The sequence below is a fragment of the Rhinolophus sinicus genome, chromosome 2, assembly GCF_057876585.1.
Source record: "Rhinolophus sinicus isolate RSI-liver-muscle chromosome 2, RSI-T2T, whole genome shotgun sequence".
Classification (NCBI taxonomy): Eukaryota; Metazoa; Chordata; class Mammalia; order Chiroptera; family Rhinolophidae; genus Rhinolophus; species Rhinolophus sinicus.
In genome coordinates, this window is record NC_142502.1 from 12883633 (window position 1) to 12908293 (window position 24661).

General features: G+C 35.3%; 1 protein-coding gene across 19 annotated transcripts in view; it reads left to right on the forward strand.

Annotated features, from left to right (window-relative positions):
• Nucleotides 1-24661, forward strand: part of SYNE1 (spectrin repeat containing nuclear envelope protein 1) — a 414622-nt gene that overhangs the window by 123758 nt on the left and 266203 nt on the right. For 18 of the 19 annotated variants that reach the window (XM_088795370.1, XM_088795376.1, XM_088795381.1 and 15 more), the window contains 11 exons: nt 7029-7141; nt 7695-7863; nt 13029-13125; nt 13878-14080; nt 15840-16004; nt 16464-16616; nt 17690-17833; nt 20427-20600; nt 22633-22791; nt 23235-23399; nt 23723-23857. In XM_088795370.1, the coding sequence (XP_088651496.1) occupies nt 7029-7141; nt 7695-7863; nt 13029-13125; nt 13878-14080; nt 15840-16004; nt 16464-16616; nt 17690-17833; nt 20427-20600; nt 22633-22791; nt 23235-23399; nt 23723-23857 (1677 nt within the window). Of the gene's footprint in view, nt 1-7028; nt 7142-7465; nt 7597-7694; nt 7864-13028; nt 13126-13877; nt 14081-15839; nt 16005-16463; nt 16617-17689; nt 17834-20426; nt 20601-22632; nt 22792-23234; nt 23400-23722; nt 23858-24661 lie in introns of those variants that run through there. The other variant, XM_088795385.1, reaches the window with a different exon arrangement.

A 24661-nucleotide genomic window follows, 5' to 3' on the forward strand; every position in this document is an offset into this window, starting at 1 on the left:
GGAGCGGGGAGAGGAAAGGGGAAGGAGTCAGAGACGATGGTTATCTGAGACTGAAAACCAGAAAGGACTGTACTAAGAGCTAGGGGATGCAATGAGGAGACCACAGGGAGTGAGCAAAGGCAGGCAGGGGCTAAGATGAAGTTCAAGGCAAATCTCCAGAGTGATCTGTTTACTAGGTAGGAACTTTTAGTAGGTCTGGGCACCAGGACTTAAAGTAGTAGAGTCATATAACAGTGCAATTGTCAATGATAAGACCAATTCTCATTCATTCAAAATATATTTATTAGTTGCCTATAATAAGCTAAGGTTTGGTGATGTGAGAAATGTGAATGATGGTTAAGATAACTAAAATTCTAGGTTTCCTCAATAGCAGAAAAATCAGCCTATCTATTTGGTATCAGTGACTCTGCTCTGATATATTGGGCTCACTTGAAAATGCAAACAACCGATAAACATGTAATATAGGACTCATCAATATATGAGCAAGAATGTTTGAGAATATTATCTCTCCATCCCAATCTAAAAGTAATTATGGCGTGTGCCACGAAAACTTAAATATGCTACCAAGACCTAGAATTCTTGATTTTCTGCATTCTTTACATCTTTTTTTAAATATACCACATGACAATTTTTCATTACTTAGTACATAAGCAGTTTTCAAAAATTGAATTCAGATAAATTTTAAAATACAATTTTTCAAGGAGTTCACTTTATGAATGGTTCTACCAGTGTTTTTTACTATTTTTTAAAAAAAATTAATTTACATGTATGTGGAAGCACATTTATTCTGGAAAACAAAGTGCCCCTCTATTATCTCTTCTATTTTTCAGATACCCTAATGCTCAGTTATCCAGAAAGATAGCAATAATCATAGCTAAGTATAATTGAGATTTTAGCCATGTTTCAGTACTAAGCACTTAATTTTGCTGAGCACATGACATTCAGGGTGTGAAATAAATATTATTACTCTCATTTTTCAAATAAGTAAACTTTAGGCACAAAAAGGTTAGATGGCTTGCCAAAGGTCACATAGCTGATAATCCAAGTTGTTTTAAGCACCAAACTTCAAATGTGCCCACAAAACTGTTGCATGCAATACATGTAGAGTGATTTAACCCCTTCGTAGTATTGCTTTGACAAAGTAAGTTTGTCAGTCTGAAGGAATAATGAGAATAGTCACCAGACTACCCATCCTTACGGCAGGCATCCACCTTACCTAGATCAGTTTCCTTTCTTTCCTGGAGATTTTATTTCCTGGATGACAACACATGCCATTATTCTTAATACCTTCACTAATCCATAGATGATCTTTCCATTATCCTGGCCTCTCAGTTTCTTGACCTCCTTTCTCCCAATGATCCTGTTCTTCACCCCACCCTGGCCACTAACTTTGCACAGGCAAAGACCAGCACTTGTCATCACCAGGAATTGAAACCTCAGCACAGTCTCTTCCTCAAGCACCTCTGGCAACACTTGCCCCATTGCCAAGTCTTCATTTCCTCTGTGCCCTGCAATCCATTGATCCTATGGCCATTTTACTGCTTTGCATCCTCTTCGTGCCATCAGTTCCCTTTGTATTCTGCTTAAATTCAATACTCAGTCATTAAAAGCACCCCTTGTCTATACCCTAACCACCTTGTCCAGATCTCTTTTTGTTCTACTCTCCTGGCTAAAACACAACCCTAGTTAAAGCCAACTCTCCGCCTACTTCCTGCCCACACACATATAGCTGACTGTGGCTAGAGAAAAACACTCTCCCAGGCACAGTGACTAACCCAAGTGGGCCTTGAATGCAGCCTGACACTCCAAAGGCGTTTCCCAGCTCCATTCCCTCTGCATCTTGGGGACAACTATTTCCTACCTTGTCTCTTCAATCCTTCCACACCTCCTCCCCCAACCTTACTCCTAGCTGATGGCACTTCCTATTTCTCTGAGAAAACAGAAGCAATCAAAAAAGAATTTCCACAAGCTCCCACGACCACATCAACCCACATACATGCATCTGTGCCTGCATACTCCGTCTTCACTTCTGTTACTATGGGTGAACCATCTGTGCTCCGAGTGAAGGCCAACCCCTCCACATGTGCACTAGATGCCATCCTCCCATCTCTTTTCCAGGAGACAATTCCTGTAGTTCTTCCATTCTTTATTGTTTTCTGTTTTTGTTTTCTCTCTCTCTCTCTTTGCTGGATTTTCCCCATCCACGTTAAGTATGCTGTTATTTCCGTTTCCCCCCTTTCCTTTTGCAACAGCAAAGCTCTTTGAAGGCGTTGTCTATGCTTCATTTGGTTTCAAAATTCTCCTCTCCCATTCTTTCTAGAACCGTTCCAATCAAGTGTTCCTTAGCCACGCTCTCCATCTCAAGGGGGGTTCTCCTGGATCCCCTCTCAGTCCTCGTCTTACATCCCCCATCAGAATCACTTTGCATAGTTATTCCTTCATCCTTGAAACACTTTCTTTATTTGGTTTCCTAGTGTTCTTTCTACTCCTCTAGCTATGCCTTTCTAGTCGTTCTACAAATATGTATTATGTGATTTCTATGTGCAAAGCGATGTCCTAGGCATTTGTGATGCACCTTATAAGCAAAACAGACAAAAATCCCTACTCTTATGTAACGTATCTTCTAGTGGGAGGAGGACGATGGGAAATAATAATAAACATAATAAGTAAATGTTAGATGAGAAAGTAAAAGGACAGGAAGTATGAGGTGGTGTTGCAGTTTGAGTAGGGTAATCAATGAAACTCCCTGAAAAGACGACATCAAACAAGCATCTTCCCACCTCAAGGCCATTGTCTGTGCCATCATTCTGGAATGTTCTCTCCCCTTGACCTGAAACATTCTCCTACTGATATTCCCATTATATTATTCTTCATCTCCTTTGAACCTTTATTGAAATGTTACCTCTCAGCCAACACTGTCTTGGCCACGTCTTTAAAATTACAACTCCATATCCCCTTCCCTCTTCAATTTTTCTCTTTAGCATTTATCTTCATCTTAACTGCTATTTTAATTATTTATTGTATTTATTGCTTGACATCCTGCACTGTTATGTCACCTATGTAAGAGCAAGAATTATGTTTGTTTTTTGACTCTTGTATCCCCAGCTCCTAAGAATGGTTTTAGAAATATTCAGGCTTCCAAATTTTTAATTGGGCCAGTATTCTCCATTCATACTTTCTAAGAATTTGTCCACTTTACTAAGTTTCCAAAATCATTGGCACAAGATATAAAGTTGTTCAAAAACTTTCTTCTATTTTTTGGTAATTTTTCTGTGCCTAAATAGTAAAGCCCCTATTTTTACCTAATATTGTTTCATTGCACCTTCTCACTTCCCTTAATTGCACTTTTGGCATTGTTGATTTTCTCTGGCATGTCCTAACCATCTTTGGCCATCCACTTTCTTACCAGAGGAATGGTATTATCACTTTTTCAACAGTATCACTCTGGCTGCTGTGTGAGACTAGATGCTATTAGGGAAAGAAGGGTAGGAGCCAGTGAACCAGCCTCAATAGTCTCAGTAATCCAAGTAGACTGGCAAGAATCAGGGTGGGAGTCGTATAGATGAGGAGAAGTGGTCAGATTCTGAATATATTTTGAGGACAGAGCAAAGAGAATTTTCAGCATTAGGTATTGATTGTGAAGGAAGGGGAATCATACATGGCACTGATTTTGGGACTAAACAACTAGAAAATGGAGTTTTCACAAGGAGAAACAATGAAGCAAGTTTGGGGAGAAAGATTAGAGGTTCAGTTGGGGAATGAGACTTTTTCGCATTCAAGTGGAATACGACGTGGGACTAGAAGAAAAGAAATAGGAGCTCAGGACAAGAGGATAAGCTGGAGATAAATATTCAGAATCATTGGCATATACAGGGATGTTTAAAGCTCTAAGACTAGAGAAATTCAACAAGGAAGGATAGACAGAGAAGAGAAAAGGGTCAGAACCGAGCCCCGAGGGAACCCAATATTAAGAGATCAAAGAATAAAGATGAACCAGCCAAAGACCGTGAGAAAGAACAGTCAGTGCAGTAGGCAGGAATCCAGCTACTGTGCTGTCTGGGAAACAAAAGGCAGCAGTATATCAGGATAGAGTATTTTCAGTAGAATGGCTAATGATCTTTTTAAAATGCAGTTCAGTTCATTTCATCTCTCTACTCAAAACTCCCTACTGGCTTCCATCTACTCAAAATAAACACAAAAATTCTTACAAAGACCCATGAGGCCCACAGATGAGCGGCCCTTTCCCTCCTGTTTCCTCCATCACCCCTAACCTGCTATCCCAATTGTCCCCTTTGGTCCATCTCAGTCCCTGGGAGAGAGAGGTATGCTGTTGACTCCAACAGCCACGCAGATTTGTCAGTTTCTCCTTGTAGTTTCCTAAGTTTTGCTTTATATATTTATATGCTTACCAGGTATGTTCAAGTTCAGAATTAATATATCTTCCAGTAAATTGAAAGTTTCATCATTAAGCAGTTAACTTACAATGATTTCCGTTATGAAATCTAATACCAATATACTTATCCTAGCTTCCTTTGATTAGTATTTGCCGGGCATGTTGTTTCCTATTCTATTCATTTCAACCTATTCCTGTTCTTAATGTGTAGATGTATCTCTTGTAAGAAACAGATGGTCATGTTTTATTTGGTTCTGTTTTATCTGGTTGATCTGACAATCTCTGCCTTTTAACTAGTGGATTTATAGTGTATTCACATTTATTTATAATTACTGATAAACTTGAATTTGTTGCTACTGTCTGAGTCTGCTCCTTATTTATTCTACTTCCTTCACCACCCCCTGCCCCCACCTTCTTGCTATTTATAAGTTGATTGAGGGGTTTTTGTTTGTTTGTTCATTTACTCGCCTATTTTTCTTATTCTATGTTTTACCCTCTACTTGTCTGAACATTATCAACTCTAGTTTAATAGTATGTTTGCCCTTGGAATTATACTATAGATTCTTAACAAAATTGAAAGTTAAGGCGTATCTTCACCTCCTCTTAATCAATATAAAGAATTAACACTTTAACCAGATCATTCTCTTCCTAACATGCAAGCTGTTGTTGTCAAGTATTAAATTACTCATATTTTTCTAACACTATACATTTGTCGTTTCTGCTGATTCTCACAAATAGTGACTTGTTTCGTGTGCTTGGCGATTTTTGCTTTCCTCCCCCTGTATTTACATTTGCTACCAAGCAGGCCCACACCTGCCCTCTTTGAGGGTTCTGACTAAATGCAGGAGTCTCCGTTTCAGTGTTCTCACCTTATTCAAGTTCCAAGACAAAATCTCCTGCAGCAAAGCTATAGGTATTTGCTTGGAACGATCAGCTTTTTCAATTTGTTTTTGCTCACAGCTCTGTGACCCGGTTCAGGGTCCTGAACGGGAGACTTAAAAGATTTCACTTACTTCCCGTGAGCTCACCAGTGAATTAAAGTCATATGCTGTGCTCAGCATCTGGCTGTTGTACATTGAGACGGTCTTCCCAGAGAACCTAGCGACGTCATGCCAGCTGTAGGTTCTTTTATCATATGTTTGAAACTGTTTTTGTTTGTTGTGATATCTTGTCAAGATTTTTTCAATGAAGTAGATACTTAAAAGTACAGTAGGGAAAGCTTCTTAGAAGGCAGCTGAACATTTGGGTATTCCAGTACAGGCACACATCGCCACCCATGCAGTAACATATAGTCACACAGCACATCAGAGCTGGGTGTGGTGGTGTCCCTAGTTGGCTCTGCAGTCCCTTGGAGGAGTCCCAGCCAAGGTCATTTGCTGTAGAAATGTGTCTGGATGTTATAAAGGAGGCAGAGAACAACTAAAGCACTCACAGTCAGTAGCTGCTCTAGGAGAGTCCTCTGTGCTCTTAACCAGCTTGGCTGCCTGTAGTGCCCTCTTTCTGGGCAAGAGTGGTTACTTCAAGATTAAAAGCAGCTCAAAGCATAGTTCATAGTAAAATGTATCAGGATAGAAATAGTTTGGCCCTGGCTTTTTCTACAATGTAAAAATTAATCCCACCCAAATTAATTTCACTTACATAAGCAAATACATATGCCTTGAACATTTTAATTTATGAGAGCCTTCATTTCCTACCCCCCCCATCAAGTGTTTCTCTTACAGCTGTGGGCTGTTTTTTGCTTCTATTTTCTCCAATTAATCCACTAAATCTTGGTGTGAGAGAAACAATATTAATTTAAATGTATCATTCTGGTGGGCTAATGTGTCTTACTTGTTAGCAAGTGTCGAGTATGTATCCTGCTATTGAGAAACAAATTAAACTGTAGAAAATATGGCATGAATCTCCTCTCCCTTCTCTCTTTCTTTGTTTCTATGTGAGAAATTGGCTAGGACTTGTGATATTCATGTAAGTCTATATAAATAAGTCTGTTGACAGTGAGAAGCTCAGAAAACAAATCAAGGGAGATTCAAATGAATCTAACTAAATGATTCAAATTACGGAGCTCTACATAGCCTACAAAGAATATTTATAAACATCACACATGATATCTTTGGGACATTCCTGTGCTTGATTGAAATGTTCTAAACATAAGGGTATTCTCTTAATTTATTGTAATATAATTGACTTACTTTGGACGACAAACAAATATCGCTATGCTAGCTTGCGTGCATTCAAAACAAAAAGAGTCTAATATTTTTACCATTAAAGGGTTAAATTAGTTATGCTTAGTTTGAAGCTTTTAAAAATCAGCATATCTGAAATTCAAGGAAGGAGAGAAATACCAAATCATTTTATAGCAGTAATTGCATTTTCCTTTGGACCATGTACCTTTAAAATGTGTGAATGCATTGCTGTGCAAGTGTCATGTGTGTTTAAAGATGCCATAATTATTAGATGTGGCTCTAGCACAGGGCTCCTGTATAAGGTACAAGCTTTTGATAGTCACCAAACTGCATATGGATGTGGCAGCAGGATGAAATTGTTGAATACATTGACTCATCGGTACAGGCTGAAAATTATGCTTCTTAGCCTCCTGTGAACATGTTTCCTTTTTTTTTTTTAAATTGTATCTTAGGATCTGCTTCAAAACACAGATGCCCACAAAAGAGCCTTCCATGAAATCTATCGGACCAGGTCTGTCAACGGGATCCCAGTGCCACCTGATCAATTAGAGGACATGGCCGAGAGGTAAGAGAATGCCTGGTTTTAAATGAAGTCTCTTTTTAAAATGCTCTGTGGATGCTTTTTCCATTTCTTTTCTTTTTAATGAATTGATTCTTTTTTTTTTTTTTTCTGTACAGAAAGGCTTACATTGGTACAATAAAACTGGGCTCCCGTAGCATAGGCTTAAGAATGCCAACATTCTAATATAGTGTTAATTAAAAAGAGTAAACTTGAATGTACCCAGAGCCGGGAAATCACAAAAATGGTTTCTTCAGAGGCTGTGTTTTTATTCAGCACTGTGAGGAACATTATGTAATATTTCAAAAACAGCTTATAAAAGAAACAGATGAGAGATGTGTTGGCAGGAGAAAGAACTCAATCAAAGACTTCAGTCAATCATGATTTGCCTTTAAACCCAGAGCTAGAAAAGGAATTGGATCTCCAGGTAGTGACTGGTCAGCCCGAGTTGACAAGACCTGGTACCTGCATCCTATTTAACACTGACGTGTAACAGGTTAAGTAATCTCTGTTCTGTTACTATTAGTTACATTCTGGAAACTCTGTGTTTTATTTCTAGGTTTCATTTTGTGTCCTCCACGTCAGAACTACACTTAATGAAAATGGAATTTCTGGAATTAAAGTACCGTCTGCTCTCACTGCTGGTTCTTGCAGAATCAAAGCTGAAGTCTTGGATCATCAAGTACGGGAGGAGAGAGTCTGTGGAGCTGCTTCTGCAGAGCTACATTGTAAGTCTCCCAGGTGCCGTCATAGAGATGAGGGGACCCTTACGTTTAGACTTTAACACCTACCAGTCGATTTACCACTGGCATTTTAATCTTGAATTTAAACATGAAGGTGCCAGTGGGTTAAATGCGTTTGATATGTTTGTGAGCTTTCCACAACAATCTGAAATATGCACTTGCATTCTTTGGAAGTATAGGAGGTTTCACTGCATGAATCACACTGAGCCACTGAGACTGACTTTATCGCTTAAAAAAAAAAGTTTTTGCATTGTATATACCCATGACTGTGATTGTGATCTCACTATGGAAACAGAGTTAATGTGCTTAAACATTATCTTCATGTCTTTAAAATCCAATCATGAGTAGTTTAGGACAATGGAGAATTGAATTGTCCTAAGCTGTTTTTTTTTTTAGGTTAGGTCCAGCATGTCTTTTTTATGACTCTCCCCTGAGTTTCATTGATTTTTATGTGTATCCAGGAAGAGTAAAATTTTGACTATAAACCTCTGTAACAATTTAATTTTTAAAGATTATCTTTTATTGTGGGCTACCTATATATATGTACATATGTACATAGAATAGTAGTCCTGTATTAATGAATGGATTAATATTAATGAAGGTTGTTCTGTAAGTAGCAGTTTTAATTTATGTGTAATCAGGAAATTATAATTACTAAAGACAGTTTATTTATCTTATTTAAACATGCATCTCCCCAAAATTTATTAGCAATACAAATTTACTTGCAAAATCACTGTTAATAGGGCATCTCAGTTCTGTATTGTTCCATTTACGTTTAATCACAAATTCTAAATGATAAATTAATGAATTTAAAATATAAGCCCACTGTGACCTGACTAGTCACAGTGACTTTGTAACAGGTATTGAGACCATGTCTCTACTGAAGCATCCTAGAACCACAATATATTTTGCTACATTTTAATTTTATTTTCTAAGTGATAAATGAATAACATGCATTTGAAAAAAAATTAACAGGTTTACAACAAAATCTTTCTCTAGATTTACTACAATTGTCTCAAAAACAATTGTCCAAAAATGTGAAGTCTGTTATATGGCCCCTTATTCATGTTCAATTATTTTGGAAAGTAGTGAAAAATCCATTTTTTTTAAGTTCAAGTAATTACATTAGTCTTTTAAATATTAAGTACAAATATTAATTTATATTTGGGGGCTTAGTCATATCAAATGATACACTCTGAGCTCAGTAGGTAATTATGCAGGATCCATCTTTGTTCTTGCTATTTAAGGACGGCCAATCAGATGGAAATGCTTAATGGGACTGTTGTGCCAGGTTCATGTTCCAACACAATGATATTAGTAATTCACTTTGAACTTCTCAAATAAAGGATATGTACATAGAGAGTCGTTACTACTGATAAAAAAGCAGTGCTTTCTGCCTACTCCATAAAGTAAAGAGAAGTTCACCAAACCGTTAATTTTAAACTGCTTCTTAGATCAAAATTATATGTAAAATTGCTACTTACCCAACAAAGATAGCAGCTGTTAATGAACATTTCCTAATAGTCTTATCCCCTGGTGAAAAAATACCTATTTATCATTCATGCTTCTTTTCCAACAAGGGTTTTAAGGTATTTCTTGTTTAATAGTTTGAATAACTGTGGCGTATTGAATGTTTCACACATGCCACGTGTTTTGCATGTGTGACCTCATCCCAGTGGTGACCCTGGGGTCTGTGTATTGTCAGTGTTTCATTGTGGCCAAGGGGTCCTTGAGCGCTCTAGTCACAGGCTCTTTGTGGCACAGTTGGTAAGAAGTGGAGTCACAGTTTGAATCCACATCTTTCTGACTTAAAAGCCCTTGTTCTTAAGTACTGAAGTTCACCATCTGACAAAATTAACTGTGAAAAAAGATTTGTTTTTTTAAGCTGAAAAGACCAAATCACTAAAGCAATCTGTTGTAGATTAGTGATTAAAGAATGTAGCTCACATAAATTTGTTAGTTCCATTTAATGTTGGTCCATATTTGATAATATTTTACATGTCCATTCTGTACCCCATAAGTTGCTATTATTTCTGTTGTAGGCAGCCTGGCATCAGGGTGGGGAGGGTGAGGTGAAGGAGATTAAGGAAGCCTGGCCTCCAGTCACAGAGAAGTGTTTTGAATCATGGCTATTTAGAACCCATGTGACTTTATAAGTAACTTAATTTCTAGAAAACTTAATCTTTCCTTAGTTAATAATAATAATATAGAATAATAGGGATTTTTCTAAGGAACAAAGACTGACACATACTATTTTTCTTCCATCTCGTACCCCGTAGAGCCTCTCTCATCCTTTTGGATTTTTCGGGTAAATCACTCTCTTTAGAACAGACTATTTCAAAGAGTGTGAACACTTTCAAATGAAATCATAAATCAGTTTCTTAAATGCAATTTTTTTCCTTGGTTTCTATAAAAAAGAAATTGTAATGAGCCATATGCTGCTACATCATCTAATAACCGAAGTAATATTCAGGATGTATCATGATCATCTTTTCCTTAGACTGAATTCTCAATTTGATTTATTCATCTGAAAAAAAAACAGACTTTTTTTTTAAGTGTTAGAGAATTAGAGAATATGCTTCCTACTACTTCTTGTATAAGGTGTTCAGGTACATAGCTGATAAGTACTTGAGGAATTCTTGGACAATGCTTCACAATACTTGTTGACTAACTTAGGCCACATGTTACTGTTGGGAGGTCACATACTGTAATGTAAATCAGAATCTGATTGGTTCTCACTGTCGGAATTGTTCTTGATGTGACCACGTCAGTGAACACAGCCTTCAATTTTACTATGGAAGAAATAGAGTCACCTTTCATTCTGTTTTTTCACATACAAGAAAAGAAGAGCTCTTGGAATTGTGGGCTATGTGAATGTGACATAAGTAATACGAACATTTATTATTTGTAATTGTTTTATTAATGTGCATAGGCAATTCTGATGAAACCATTCCTCAAAGTTGATTTTTAAAATCTTAAATTATCTGGTTTAACTCCATTTAAGTGAAATGGATGAGATTTTAATTTATAATATCTATATTTATCTTGTGAGAGTAGAAATACAGTCTTTTCTACTGAGATTGTGAATTTAGTGGTATAGAGAGGTATCTTATTTTTCTTGAAGTACCACCAACTTTAAAAGTCTTTTGACTAACATGGCTTATTTGTTGAAGTTGAGAGCCAAATGGAAGTCTTATTTTGAAAGAAATAAACTAATCCTGTTACTATTATTTTAAACATGCATTTGTGTTTACTTTTCATTCTGAGAGATTGTGTCTAGATAGTTCACAGTCCAAAGGAGATTTAGTAGTCTTTCTGCTAAAGTGATTCTAATAGACAAAATAATTCATGTTACTAAACGGATTTACTCAATATTAAAAAAAAAAAAAAGAGCCAAAATAAATGAAACAATGAAAAATTAAAGTCAAAGATAAGGCGTCTTCCTTTAAAAATTAATTGCTTCGTTTACCTCATAGAAAAGCTCAGAAATGCTTTAATGAATCCCTGTAGTATTTATAATATTCTTAAAACATCCATTTCCCCTTGGACCAAAAATTAAACTTGGAAATAAACTTTTCTCTCTTCTTCATTTATCATTAATTTGTAATGTAGTCTAGCAAAAACATATTTAAGCCTTTCTGTTGCATACACGCACTATTTCCTATTTCTTTGACACTTAGAACAATTGTATTTTGCCATTAGTGTCTTAAAATTTGTGCCCAAACTAAATGGAGATTATTTTTTAAAACTTTCCCAGGTATATTTATCTCTTCAGTTTCTTACAGTGTCTTGAACATTAGGTATAATTTTCCATTTTTGATTGAATCAGGACTTGCTTGTTCGGTTAAATTACTCAAAATTTGAATTGCAATAAATTACTCTGCCCCCAGTTAGGGAGCAAGGCGAGGTTAATGAAGTAGGCCATAAGACTAAATAATGAATTGACCAGACTATTATGGGCTTATTTTATCCTCACACAAAAATAATGAAGCCCATTAAAGTTACTGAATAAAGTATTTATTATGGAACCCCTCATTCCAGGTAACTAACAGCTTTCTCTCTTCACTATTTCCCTGTAGAATAAATAGCTAACATATAAGTAAATGCTTTATACACATAAAATAATATGAAATATATTATTATGTAAATTTTAAATGTTATCTTGAAATATGATGAACATTTATTAATAAAATTGAGGGATTCCTACGACATTGCTATATGAATAATTTTGCATCTGCACACAAGGATTTTGCATCTCCATATCAAGCATTCATCAGCATACTTATTCAGGACTTTAGCTGGTTTTTGAAGGCTAATTTTGCATTTTATAATAACACTTATCAAGTGTTTTAGTGGGTTCAAATCATAAGAACTATGCTATTAAAAGAAATTAAAGCACTTTTGGTGATATGTCGTTACCAATAATTACATTAATTTTCTACTTTAGAGAAGTAGGGATAATATTTGAAACAGGAGTTATTTCACATTTCTTGGAATTAGCAGTAATAAAATTTTTTGTGTTCTCAATTTTGCAGTGTCCATTTGCTGATAGCGACTCTATTACATATGCAAATTACATTCCAATATAGATATAGACATGTCTTATCTGTAGTTTTTATACTGGGAAATAGAATCTGGACATCATAGATGACATGCATGCGAAGTGTGATTATTTAACATTTTTCTACTTGTAAACAATTTTGTACTTACTCTGTATTTTAAGGAAAGTGTTTGTGCTGTGTGCCATTTATTTATAATGACGTTCCCAGAGCCATCATTCACAAGGATTACTGTTCAAAGAGCAACAGAATCACACTGACAAAACACAGTGGGATACTTGATTGTGTTTTTCCAAATTTAGTGCTTTCTAAATGTTAGCCCAGGTTCTTTGGAGAAACTTCTAAACACAAACCCTTGGGTGGAGAAGAAATAGAATATTTTCTCAATTGAAGGGTGAGTTAGAATTAAAAGTGGAAACAATTCAGTTTGCAGAATAATCAAGTTATTTATGGCAATTGAATTTGATATTTTTAAGAAGAGCAAGGTTGAGCTTCGTAAATTTGGGTAGCATAACCACATACTGAAGAAAACTGACTGGCATTTCTACATAAGCAATATTTGTTGTCTTCTAACCATTCCCCCTTTTCTAGTCTTTTATAGAAAACAGCAAGTTCTTTGAGCAATATGAAGTGACATACCAGATCTTGAAACAGACAGCTGAGATGTACGTCAAAGCTGATGGTTCAGGTAAAACTCCTGACAGAATTTGTTGCAGTGTTGAATACAGTAAAATTTAGAACCTACAGGTTTCTGTATGATCAAATCACTTTTTCTCTGAGGAATCTTTGTGTGACCATGCCATTGGCCTGGAGAGTACATACTGGATTCACTCCCACTGACATTGTGTAATATTTAACCTGCACAGTCATACCCGTGTGTGTGTGTGTGTGTGTGTGTGTGTGTGTGTGTACATGTCTATGTCTGTGTATGATTTTCTGAGAGCAAAATAGCATTCATTTCCTAAATTGCAATGAACTATAGCATTTGTGATTGATACTGTGTATGTGTTCATCTATTTGAGTGTATATAAAATGTGAACAAATCCATATTTTGCCATGTATAATGCACTCCTGTGTATAACGTGCACCCACAAATTTGGCCCAAATTTTCAGAGAAATGGAATTAGTACTACTCATGTACTTTAATGCCCATCCTTATTTTCCCCTCACAAATCTGGGCAAAAAAGGGTCATTATACACCACAAAATACAGTATATGCCATTTATTGCATCCCATTTATCAGGAATTTTAAATACATTACCATCTTTAATCTTTATAAATACCTGTGAATAAAACGTATTCCCAGCACTAACTGAATGAAATTCTAACATTGCATCTGTTACACTTATAATCTAAAGAAAAAAATGAAAGGCCTTAGAAAAAAGGTATGGTGGATTTAAAATATAAAAGAAGGATTGCAATTTGTTTTATCTGTTTTAGTGGAAGAAGCTGAGAGTGTGATGAAATTCATGAATGAAACCACTGCCCAGTGGAGGAACCTCTCAGTAGAAGTTAGAAGTGTGAGGAGCATGCTGGAAGAAGTAATTGCTAACTGGGATCGATACGGAAATACTGTGGCTAGTCTTCAGGCCTGGCTAGAGGATGCTGAAAAAATGCTAAATCAATCAGAACATGCCAAAAAGGTAAGATGCCTTCTTACAAAAGGAAATGAGCACATGTACATTTAATTTGACTAAGCAATGTCACCCCAATAAACTTAATTTTAAAAAATAAAAAAATAAAAGTATAGGAGTGGTAAAAAAATAATTAATAAATAAGAGAATTTCACAACATAGTTGTCTAGGGAATGTTACATATTTGCAGATTTGACTCAAGAATTCTGACTTTGCCTGAAAAGTTGCACTTTCAGGTTATTAAATTATTTTAAACTAAGAAATACACTGTTTTATAAAAGTTATGTTAGAACAGTTCCTTGTCCGGTTCCATGTTTGATTTTGCATTCTGAAGAACAGTAACTGATACAAGAACGGCCAAACCCAGTGGGCAGCAGAGGGCGCTATACTCACAATAAGGTCTGGACGTGCTTGAAAGGGCATGTCCAAGGCACCAGCCTCTGGATTTCCTAATTTAAGCAGAAAATAGCTTTGGCTAACGTAGTACTTAATCTGTGTAATGGCATTCACCGGTTGAACAGATGGATCACCACACTTTTGTCTCTTTGAGTGTTCATTTTTGGATTTTAGCAACTCTAAGTCAAGAGTGTCGTTCTGAGTAGGAATGATTTTACCCCCTCCCCCATTACATTTATGTATGTTTGTGTGCAAAAGTTACTGTTTAATGTCACTTACATTAAAAATAACATGAAATGGACTTATTTCTGTATATATACTTCTTAATAGGAGCCTGACATTTTCCCTTTTATATGTAAAAGATATTAAAATGCCGGGCTGCCATTAAGGAATACAGTACATACATAAGAATTGCTGCTTGCCATCCACGGTTGTTTCATCTGTTATTGTGTAATACAATTAGATGTATACTTTAAAAAATGTCTTACTATTTTATGCTTCATTTAGGTTAAATATTCTTGTGTAGCTGACAGTGACAAGAATTGTATACCCATACAGATTTTGGCTTTTCCGATTAGACCAGCCGTGCCCTAGTAGATCTCTTAATGTGTTAATTTCATCCAAGGAAACATAACCGCCAGAAACAGAAGTGTTCTCATCTATTTATGGAGGAAGTACTCCCACACATAGCTTATGAAGTGGATTTTGAATTATCTTTTGTTATCCCTGGTTTTTACTGTGGTGTACGTACACATACACACATGCACTTAACTTGAAATCAGGTGGAAAGTGCTTCATTGCCCACTGTGTAACCTTAAAAAGACACAAGGAAGGATGTTATTGTTTTCAGTGTTCTTGGCCCAGATATTTAATTTTTAAAAATTTTCCTGTGATGATTTTTCTCTATGATTGTCAATTATCTTGGATGTACTATATTCAGGTTTTAAAAGCAAAAGTAACAGGTCAAAAGTTTGTTTACAGTTTCTTTAAGGAAGCTATATCTTTTCCTGAAATAGTATGTCTTTTATATGACTCTGGCACTGGTATTTACTAGCCTGAAAATTATGGACAAGTCCATATGCTCACAGAAATTCAGTTTTTTCACCTGTAAAATAGGAATAACAGTAAATGTCTGTTTTGTTTTGTCATCAGCAAAAGATATGGCATAGATGTTCTTATAAAAAGTCATAGCATTTCCAGTTCAGATTTTTGAACCTCTTCGTTAACAATTAGCATTTTGAAAGAGATTTAAGGTTTACCTTAAAATTTGCACGAATTTTAGAACAAAGATATTTCTCTTAGTCTGGTCTTTTCAGATCCTTTATTAAATTTGGTTTATGGTTTACAATAGTGTGCATTGTTTATTGTTTAGGATTTTTTCCGAAATTTGCCTCATTGGATACAGCAACACACTGCCATGAATGATGCTGGCAATTTTCTAATTGAAACATGTGATGAGCTGGTTTCCCGTGATGTTAAACAGCAATTATTACTGCTAAATGGGCGATGGAGGGAGTTGTTTATGGAAGTCAAGCAAGTATGTCTTTCAAATCTATATATGCTTAGAACGTGCATGTGTTGTATATGTGATAAATAGTCGGTTTAGAGACCACTTTATTATTACAGCACCAGGCTTATTAAGGCAGAGTGCAGATGTGTTTAGAACTGTTATGTTTATATTTGATCCTTTAATCTTTCCCATTTAAAATGGAGGGACATTACAGCAACGCATAGTTTGATTAAGGATCATATTGCCACATGGGTCCTATGTATATGGAACGATTCATGTTTCAAGTTGTAATTCATTTCTGTGCTAGTTCCTTTTTTCCTTTCACAGTAATTGGATTTACTTCAAGTGTATCTAAAATAAGAATAGAGAATTAGAGTCTTTCTTACCACATAACAATTCCAGAGAGTCTGGAGAAGTAAAAGTTACAGGCTCCCAGAATCTTGGCTTAACGATTTTCAGTGTTGCCCTCCTCCCTTTTTTCAACAGTATGCTCGAGCTGATGAGATGGACAGAATGAAGAAAGAATACACAGACTGTATTACTATCCTGTCTGATTTTGCAACTGAAGCCCAGAGGAAACTTTCTGAACCTTTAGAAGTCTCTTTTATTAATGTCAAGTTATTAATTCAAGATTTGGAGGTGAGGTGATACGATTTCTGGACCATAAAAAGAGAAACCTATTTTATTATGAAAGTAAAGATCAGTGAGTTATTCAGGTCATTGCAAAGCTCTTTCTATATCTCTCTAGCATCGTTTTTGACCTGTGTGAATATCCTGACTTGCAACTCAAAAATTTTTAAAAATTGTTAACAAATGAAAAATCTATTTGAATTTTTTTATGATAAGTGTTGACCATAAAGTAACTTCAAAATAGTTTTTTGGTTTTTATTTGTTTGTTTGTTTGTTTGTTTGTTGTTAATTTGGAGAGATTTTTTTTTTTTTTTTCTACAACCAAATTATAAAGCGCTGGGAGAAAACAGGAGACCTTCATAGATAGCACTTCTACTTAAATACCTCTAACTATAAAGGATCTACTAAGTGAATGGTGCTATTTACATATTTTGAATATACTACAGCTCTCAAAATGAAGTAGTGAAAGAATATTTAATGACATGGAAAACTTTTGCAATATACTATTAAGTGAGATAAGCAAAAATAGTATCATCCTTTTTTTTTCGTAAAAATGAAAAATGGGTTTAAATGCACAGTAAACATTAATGATACAATGATAAGATAGTGGTTCTGGTTATTACTGTGTGAGAGGACTTTAATTAATTTAATTTTTTTATCCTACTAGCTCTTATTTATACATTTTATGCAATGATAGTGTGTTACTGTTTAAAGAAAAAGTAGATTGTTTAATTTTTAAAGTCAGAGGAATTGCCCCAAATTGTTAACACATATTTACCTGATATAATGTTTACATACTACATTGACACATATATGTTAAAAATGTAGAGATTACTTCAGTTTATCTTTATGTTAATTTACAGATTTATGGTTACTTTTAAAGAAAAGCTTTTATTTATTGATACGATATTACCAACATGTATTAGTAATGATGAAAGCAATAACTGGGATCTCCAAAAGATTATTATAAGTATAAAATCTTATACATTACATATTGATTTTTGTCCAGACTTCTGGAAAATCCTGAAAGTCAAAGGAAATGTACTGTGCATTAATTTAGCTGATTCAATTATCCAATGCAGGATATTGAGCAAAGGGTTCCTGTGATGGATGCTCAATATAAGATAATCACAAAGACAGCACACCTCGTTTCCAAAGAGAGCTCCCAAGAAGAAGCTAATGAAATGTTTGCGACCATGTCTGGACTCAAAGAGCAGCTAACCAAGGTGGGAAAATACTTTAATGCACAATAAACCACTGTCTTCTGCTGGCCTTACACCTCCTCTGTCACCCATTTGCTTATTAACAGATCGTGCTTCTGCTTCTTATTGCGATTTTGACATAGTAACTTTTGTCATGAGTTTAAAATGAAACTGTGGGGCTGATACCAAGTATTATCTCTGTTAATTTAGACGTACTAGTAGCTGTATTTTAATAGAAAGATAAGCCTCTTCAGGGAGACAGGAGGCCAATTAAAAGTGCTGAACCATAGAGCAAGGTAGAAGAAGAGGAGAGGGGAGTAGGAAGACAACAGATATTAAATAAGAAAGAATTCCCCAGTGCCCTTTTATTGAGATTTACTTGATATGCCTTCACTCTAAGAGTATTTATTATATTTTCTGCTTGCATTGCTACAAAGCAGTGGAAATTCTGCCTTCTTCAACTCATGGAACTCACCAAAGAGTTAAAATACAGACGGTGCCAAAAAAAATGTATACCCATTTGAAGAAAGGAAAAAAAACTATATTAAAACTGTAATACTCAATATATACCAATAACAAAAGATGAATACAAGTTAGGTGTATACATTCTTTTGGCACCCCCGGTATATACATTTATGCCACTTTTGTGCAGGGGACTCAACAAATATCAAACATTAGCCATAAACATTTTCTATTCTATTCAGGGATTTTCCTTAAGACCTTTGAAAGTTCCACTGGGATTTTTTTTTTAATCTATCTAAAATTGAAAGTCATGAAGATGGTATTGTTTGCCCAGCCCATTTAGATTGGGTAACTAATTCATGCTAAAAGAAAGGCGTGATTATATAAATGAATAGAAAACATTTGTAACGAAGAATTGGGAAACAGGAAGAGAAGGCAGAAAAACCTGCTAATTAGGAGAAAAAAGGTAAAAAGAGAATAACCTATACGAAATCAGCAGTGGAAAATTAATGAAAAAGATGAATATATGAGAAAGGTGAAAATAGGAAGACTTAGACATCATTAAAAAAAGGAGAAAAAAATATTGCTTCTCGGCCTTTTGGCTAAGATCAAGTTTAAAAACAGGAGGAAATTTATCTAACTGGCATATATTAGAATGTTAATTTTTAATTCTTTTTATTTTAACATTCAAGTTAAGATTATAAACATTGGGCACAATTCGAGGTCAACATTACCAATGTGGTAACCTTCAAGCAGCTTTCAGAGCTATGTCTTGAACTTGCACATTTAGCCTAGACCAGGTATAATGATTTAGGGCGATGTCTGAGAAAGCAAATTGCACCTTTGGACACATCTCAGTCATTATGTTTTTTGTTACTGTTGCTTCAGATATAGCATCTTGGTAGGTTTTCTACTGTATCCAGGAAAGATTTATAAAGCACACTAATGTTTATACATGTTAGCAGATTCTCTTCATTTTCTTCAGAATAATGTTAGCCAAACCTTGTTGCAATGGATCAGAAACTTCCTTTTGGCAATGTGTCCGAGAGCATGAGAATATTTACAATTTAAGGGAAAAGAAAAAAAAAGAATGATCTCCTAACAAGAACTCAATTTCCTTTTTTCGGTTCCCAAATGTTTTCATCATACTTTGGGAGCAATTTGAAGTGACATGAGTGGGACAGGAAGTTCATGGAGAACTGTGTGTCCTGGAATCCAGCATAAAGGTGACAAGACAGACACGTTAGGGCTCCCTTAATCTCCAGGACCATTGGCCTCATCCTGAAAGCAAAGCTAATGCAGGTGTATAGAGTAACACCATTTTTTAAAAGACAATTAGAAGATGAGGGCTGGCTAGTTTAGACTAGGGAGATGTCCCCTAGTGTAGGAAGCTTTGTGAATGAACTGGTATATGATACGAGTGGCGGGATGAATATGGTGTCGATAGGGAGGGAGGAGCTAAGCATGGAGCTTCGGGTGGGGGTGGGGGCAGGTAGGCAAGCACAAGGCCTGTTGGGGAGGAATGAGTCAACAAGTAGTAGAGGTCTTGAAATAGTAAGTATAGAGTAATAGAGGTCTTGACAATAAAGTTGCAAGGCACAGGTTAGTCTAGATAGTGTAATTCGTAACTATTTTATGTCAGGTTTCGAGGCCGAAGTGAAGATGGATGGCACAGGTTATAAAGCGGAACTCGATGAAGTGGAATCTGGTTCCGTAACAACATCACTTAGATGGGGAAGTGCTATGGACGACTGAGATGAATTTTCATTAGAAAACTCTGTGGCATTTATTTATCTCAGTGGTAGACCTAATAGTATTGTTTTTTTACATCAAAATTTAGCAATGCATAGGACATATCATTCAACAAATGTCTTTGGAGAGCTGTAAGCACAAAACGACCTTGTCACTAAAGAAAATATTTCTGAGAGCTGTGGACACTGTCCTGAGCTTGTGGCACTTCATGGCCTTTAATAGAATTTTTGTCTTTGTATTTTTATTATTTATTTATTTATTTATTTATTTATTTATTTATTTATTTATTGTCTTTGTATTTTTATTATTTATTTATTTATTTATTTATTTATTGTCTTTGTATTTTTATTATTTATTTATTTATTTATTTATTTATTTATTTATTGTCTTTGTATTTTTAAAGGTCAAAGAACGTTACTCCCCTCTCCTTTATGAGTCTCAACAACTGTCAGTACCATTGGAGGAATTAGAAAAACAGATGACGTTCTTTTATGACTCACTTGGGAAAATCAATGAAATTATAACAGTTCTTGAGCATGAGGCACAATCTAGTGCTCTTTTTAAACAAAAACATCAGGTAAGAAAAAGTCCCTTTTAGGAGACATAGTTTTTTTTTAAAGCATGTGTCATAAGGCTGAGGAAGTGCTTAAAGTGGTAGAAATCCCATTAGGACAAGAAACAGAATGCATAGTACTGGCAACACAAAACGAAAACACATCTTGTCCAAAGATGGAAGCCCTGTCTACTACAGATAAAATAAAAATTGCATCTATCTATCTATCTAGCTAGCTAGCTAGCTATCAAGTTTATATATAGATAAAGATTTTATAATTTTAAATTTTATATATTTAGATACATATAAAAATAAGTAACTGAATGCTAGTTCTATCCAGTGTTTATAATTGGTGTCTTATGAGATCTTTTCTTTGCCTCTAGAGACCTTTGCCTCTACACAACCATAAAATTCTGGAAATGTGTTTGGAGTGATAATTATTTTCATTTGTCTCATTTTCAGTTAGAGTATCTGTATGCAGAACAGCCTTCTACTGAGTGTTGCAGCTAATTGACTTATTTAGCTGGTTTATTATAAATGAACCAATCCATCAGAGGAGGCTGAAACTAATGGGCAAAATGCAGTTTGCCACTGCATTAACTGAAATAGATTCATGGAGGGAAGGTAGTATCACTCAGTGGAAAGAGCAGAGAGGATCTGAAGTGAGTCACACAGATATTCATATCTTAGGTCTGATATCACCAATTATAATGCCTTGATTAGCTTTTATTTCTTCACCTTAAAATGGAGATGGTAATACCTAAGTTGAGAGCATGTTGTGGAGATTACATTACATATTCTCCTATGTGACTAGCACATAAGAGCACATGATATATGTTCTATAACTGGTAGCAATTATTATTATTATTGATTAAAAAGACACAAGGATTAAACCACCAAACCCTGTTCTAATGGGTTCTGATCATATTGGATGAAGACTGTTTTTCATTTTGACTCATAGTGCTATTTCTTACATTCCCAATTGCCATAAATTGCTATCAAAGAATCCTTCTACAATGAAAATGTTTAATATTTTAATCATAAATATGAATGACATTTAATAATATATTTTTATGTTACTCTCTTACCTCCTAAATCTTCATAAGGAAAAAAAAAGATGTCCTTATTCTGTTTTGCCAAAACAAAACAAAAACCCTGCTCTTAATATTTACATTTAAATTATCAAAACTGGTATCCAAATGAGCCCTTTTGAAATATTTTTCCAAAGCAATTGAGGATTTTGAAATGCAAATGATGTGAATTCAAGTCAAAAAAATACTGTCTGTCCTGGGTCGGGATGGATAATTTCCATGCTGTCAGCTGCAGAAATTGCTATGATGCTAGGTTATGAATCAGAGGTGAAAAGGTGGATGTCACCACTGCTTCTCATCCTGCAAATGTGTGACAATTACAAGTCCTCCCAGGCCGATTGTGCTGCTGCTCCTGGGGTAGGATCTGGGGGCCATCATTTATTAATGAGGTTGATAGCTTGTGAACCTTAGGAATTCAAATGCTGTATATTTTAGGATACACAAATAATATATAATCTTCTGTGTCTGACTCAGCAAAGTATTAGGTTGGTGCAAAAGTAATTGCGGTTTTTGCAATTATTTTTAACCTTTTAAACCACAATTGCTTTTGCACCAACCTAATGTAAAGTGCATTGGTGTTAAATCTAGTCAGATTAAAAGCTGATATGTAGGCTGACTTCACTATTGATCACTCAGTAAACTACAGGCCTATTGGTTGGGGAAATGCAGGCACTAGACAACAATTCTGATGCTCTGTCATTCTCATAATGTTAATGAAATGGCATGAAATATTTAAAAATCTCAACAACAACAAAAAGTGACATTTAAATGCCTTATATAAAAACCCCCGACTTCAATGATTGCTTAAAATTCCAAAAAGAAACACTTCTCTGTATTTTGATTTTACTTATTGATGGTTAAAAGTCTCAAAACTATATAATGCTGTTCTCATTATTTTCTAATGGTTATGCTCTTTCTTTCTCTCTCTTTTAAATACTATTGTTGTGGGTTTCCTTTCTTTGCAGGAACTGTTAGCTTGTCAAGAAAGCTGTAAGAAAAGCATGACGCAAATTGAAAAAGGCAGTCAAAGTGTTCAGAAGTTTGTGACTTCAAGTAATGTGTTAAAGCATTTTGATCAGACGAAGCTGCAGAGACAGATCTCAGAAGTTCATATAGCCTTTCAGGTAAGGTCTCTCCCCGCTTTAGAGATGTGAGCGAGGGAACATGAGAAGGACACCTAATCACCATGGTTCATGGTTTACTCTTGCCAAATACCTCACCTTCTGGTGTTTGGAAACCAATAATTTTACTTCTTCTTTCTCTAATATTTATTCATATTAAAAGGGGTTGATTATTCTCATCACAATGAAATGTATTCTTTGCAAGTATTTTTTTAAAGAATTGGGTAAAAGGGATCAAATATACGGTGACGGAAGGAGAACTGACTCTGGGTGGTGAACACAGAACATGATATATAGCTGATGTATTACAGAATTGTACACTTGAAACCTATGTAACTTTGCTAACAATTGCCACCCCAATAAAATTTAATTTAAAAAACACACAAAAAACAGTACTTTCAATAATGCGAAAGCAGCGTCATGTTATGATTATTTTTTAAATCAAGAACATGGTGAAGAAAACTGGAGATTGGAAGAAACATGTGGAAACCAACAGCCGCCTGATGAAGAAATTTGAGGAGTCTCGAGCAGAGTTGGAAAAGGTGCTACGGATGGCGCAGGAGAGCCTGGAGGAAAAGGGGAATCCAGAAGACCTCCTGAGGAGACACACTGTGAGTTTATCCCTAGAGCTCTATCCTCTTGGAATCAAGGTTTTAGAATTGCTCACTGGTCTTCCAGACTATTCTACCAAATTTGAAAACTGCAATTTTTTTTTTCCTAAAGATTAAAAAGTACTAGTTAAATTTCAGATGTGGTGGAGTCTAACTCATAATTTTAGATGATTATAGTTCATTTCTGGGGTGGGGGGAAGAAATAGTAGTTATCTGGAAGGTTTGAATGGCTAAGAGGCTTGTTTAGAGGCATGACTACTTCACTGTACAGTGCCTTTTATTCTGCCCAACACTCTTAACCACTTTGTCCCTCTCCATGTCAGGAGTTTTTCAGTCAGCTGGATCAGAGGGTGCTCAATGCTTTCCTGAAAGCTTGTGACGAACTCACAGATATTCTCCCTGAGCAGGAACAGCAGGGCCTGCAGGAAGCCGTCAGAAAGCTCCACAAACAGTGGAAGGTGAGTCAGGACATAATGGGAACATAGTATCATGGATGATGGGAGAGAGCAGGAGGGTGTTAAGGTTCAACTGAAAGAGAAATTTAGAAGTTCAAGGAAAGTCACCATAGCTACTTCTTCCATTAAAAAAGCAAAACAAAACAAAGAAAAACAAACAAGAACAACAAAATACTGACCTTGAATACAACTTGATAAAATATGATAGAATTTTGTTATTTCTATTGTTTAGTAACAACAATTTTATCATATACTTAAGAGCACTATTTTGCTTTCCTGGTTTTCTTTGTATTTGCCGGGTGGTGAATGAAAAGGGTGTTGAACTTACTCAGCAACATTTAGTGAACGCTTCTCATCTGAGTAAATTATGTTAGCTATACTACTAAACATATACCTTACATAATTTATACATATACATATTTTATGTTCTCAAGGATTTTACCATCTAGTTTAGACTGTAATGATCTAAAGCAAATATAAATAGGGGTTAGGGAAAGTAAAAGAGACTAAAAGGGGTCAAATATATGGTGATGGAAAGAGATTTGACTCTGGGTGGTGAACACACAATGCAATATATAGGTGATGTATTATAGAACTATACACTTGAAACCTGTATAGTTTTACTAACCAATGTCACCCCAATAAATTTAATAAAAATTAAAAATCTATATATATATATATGTAAACAATTATTACTGGTTAAGGATTCGTTGATGAACAGAACATAACCCCTTTCGCCAAAGAGCCTGGAGTCTGGTAGGAAAGATGATTGGTCATGAATAATAAAAGTATAACATATAATAAGTC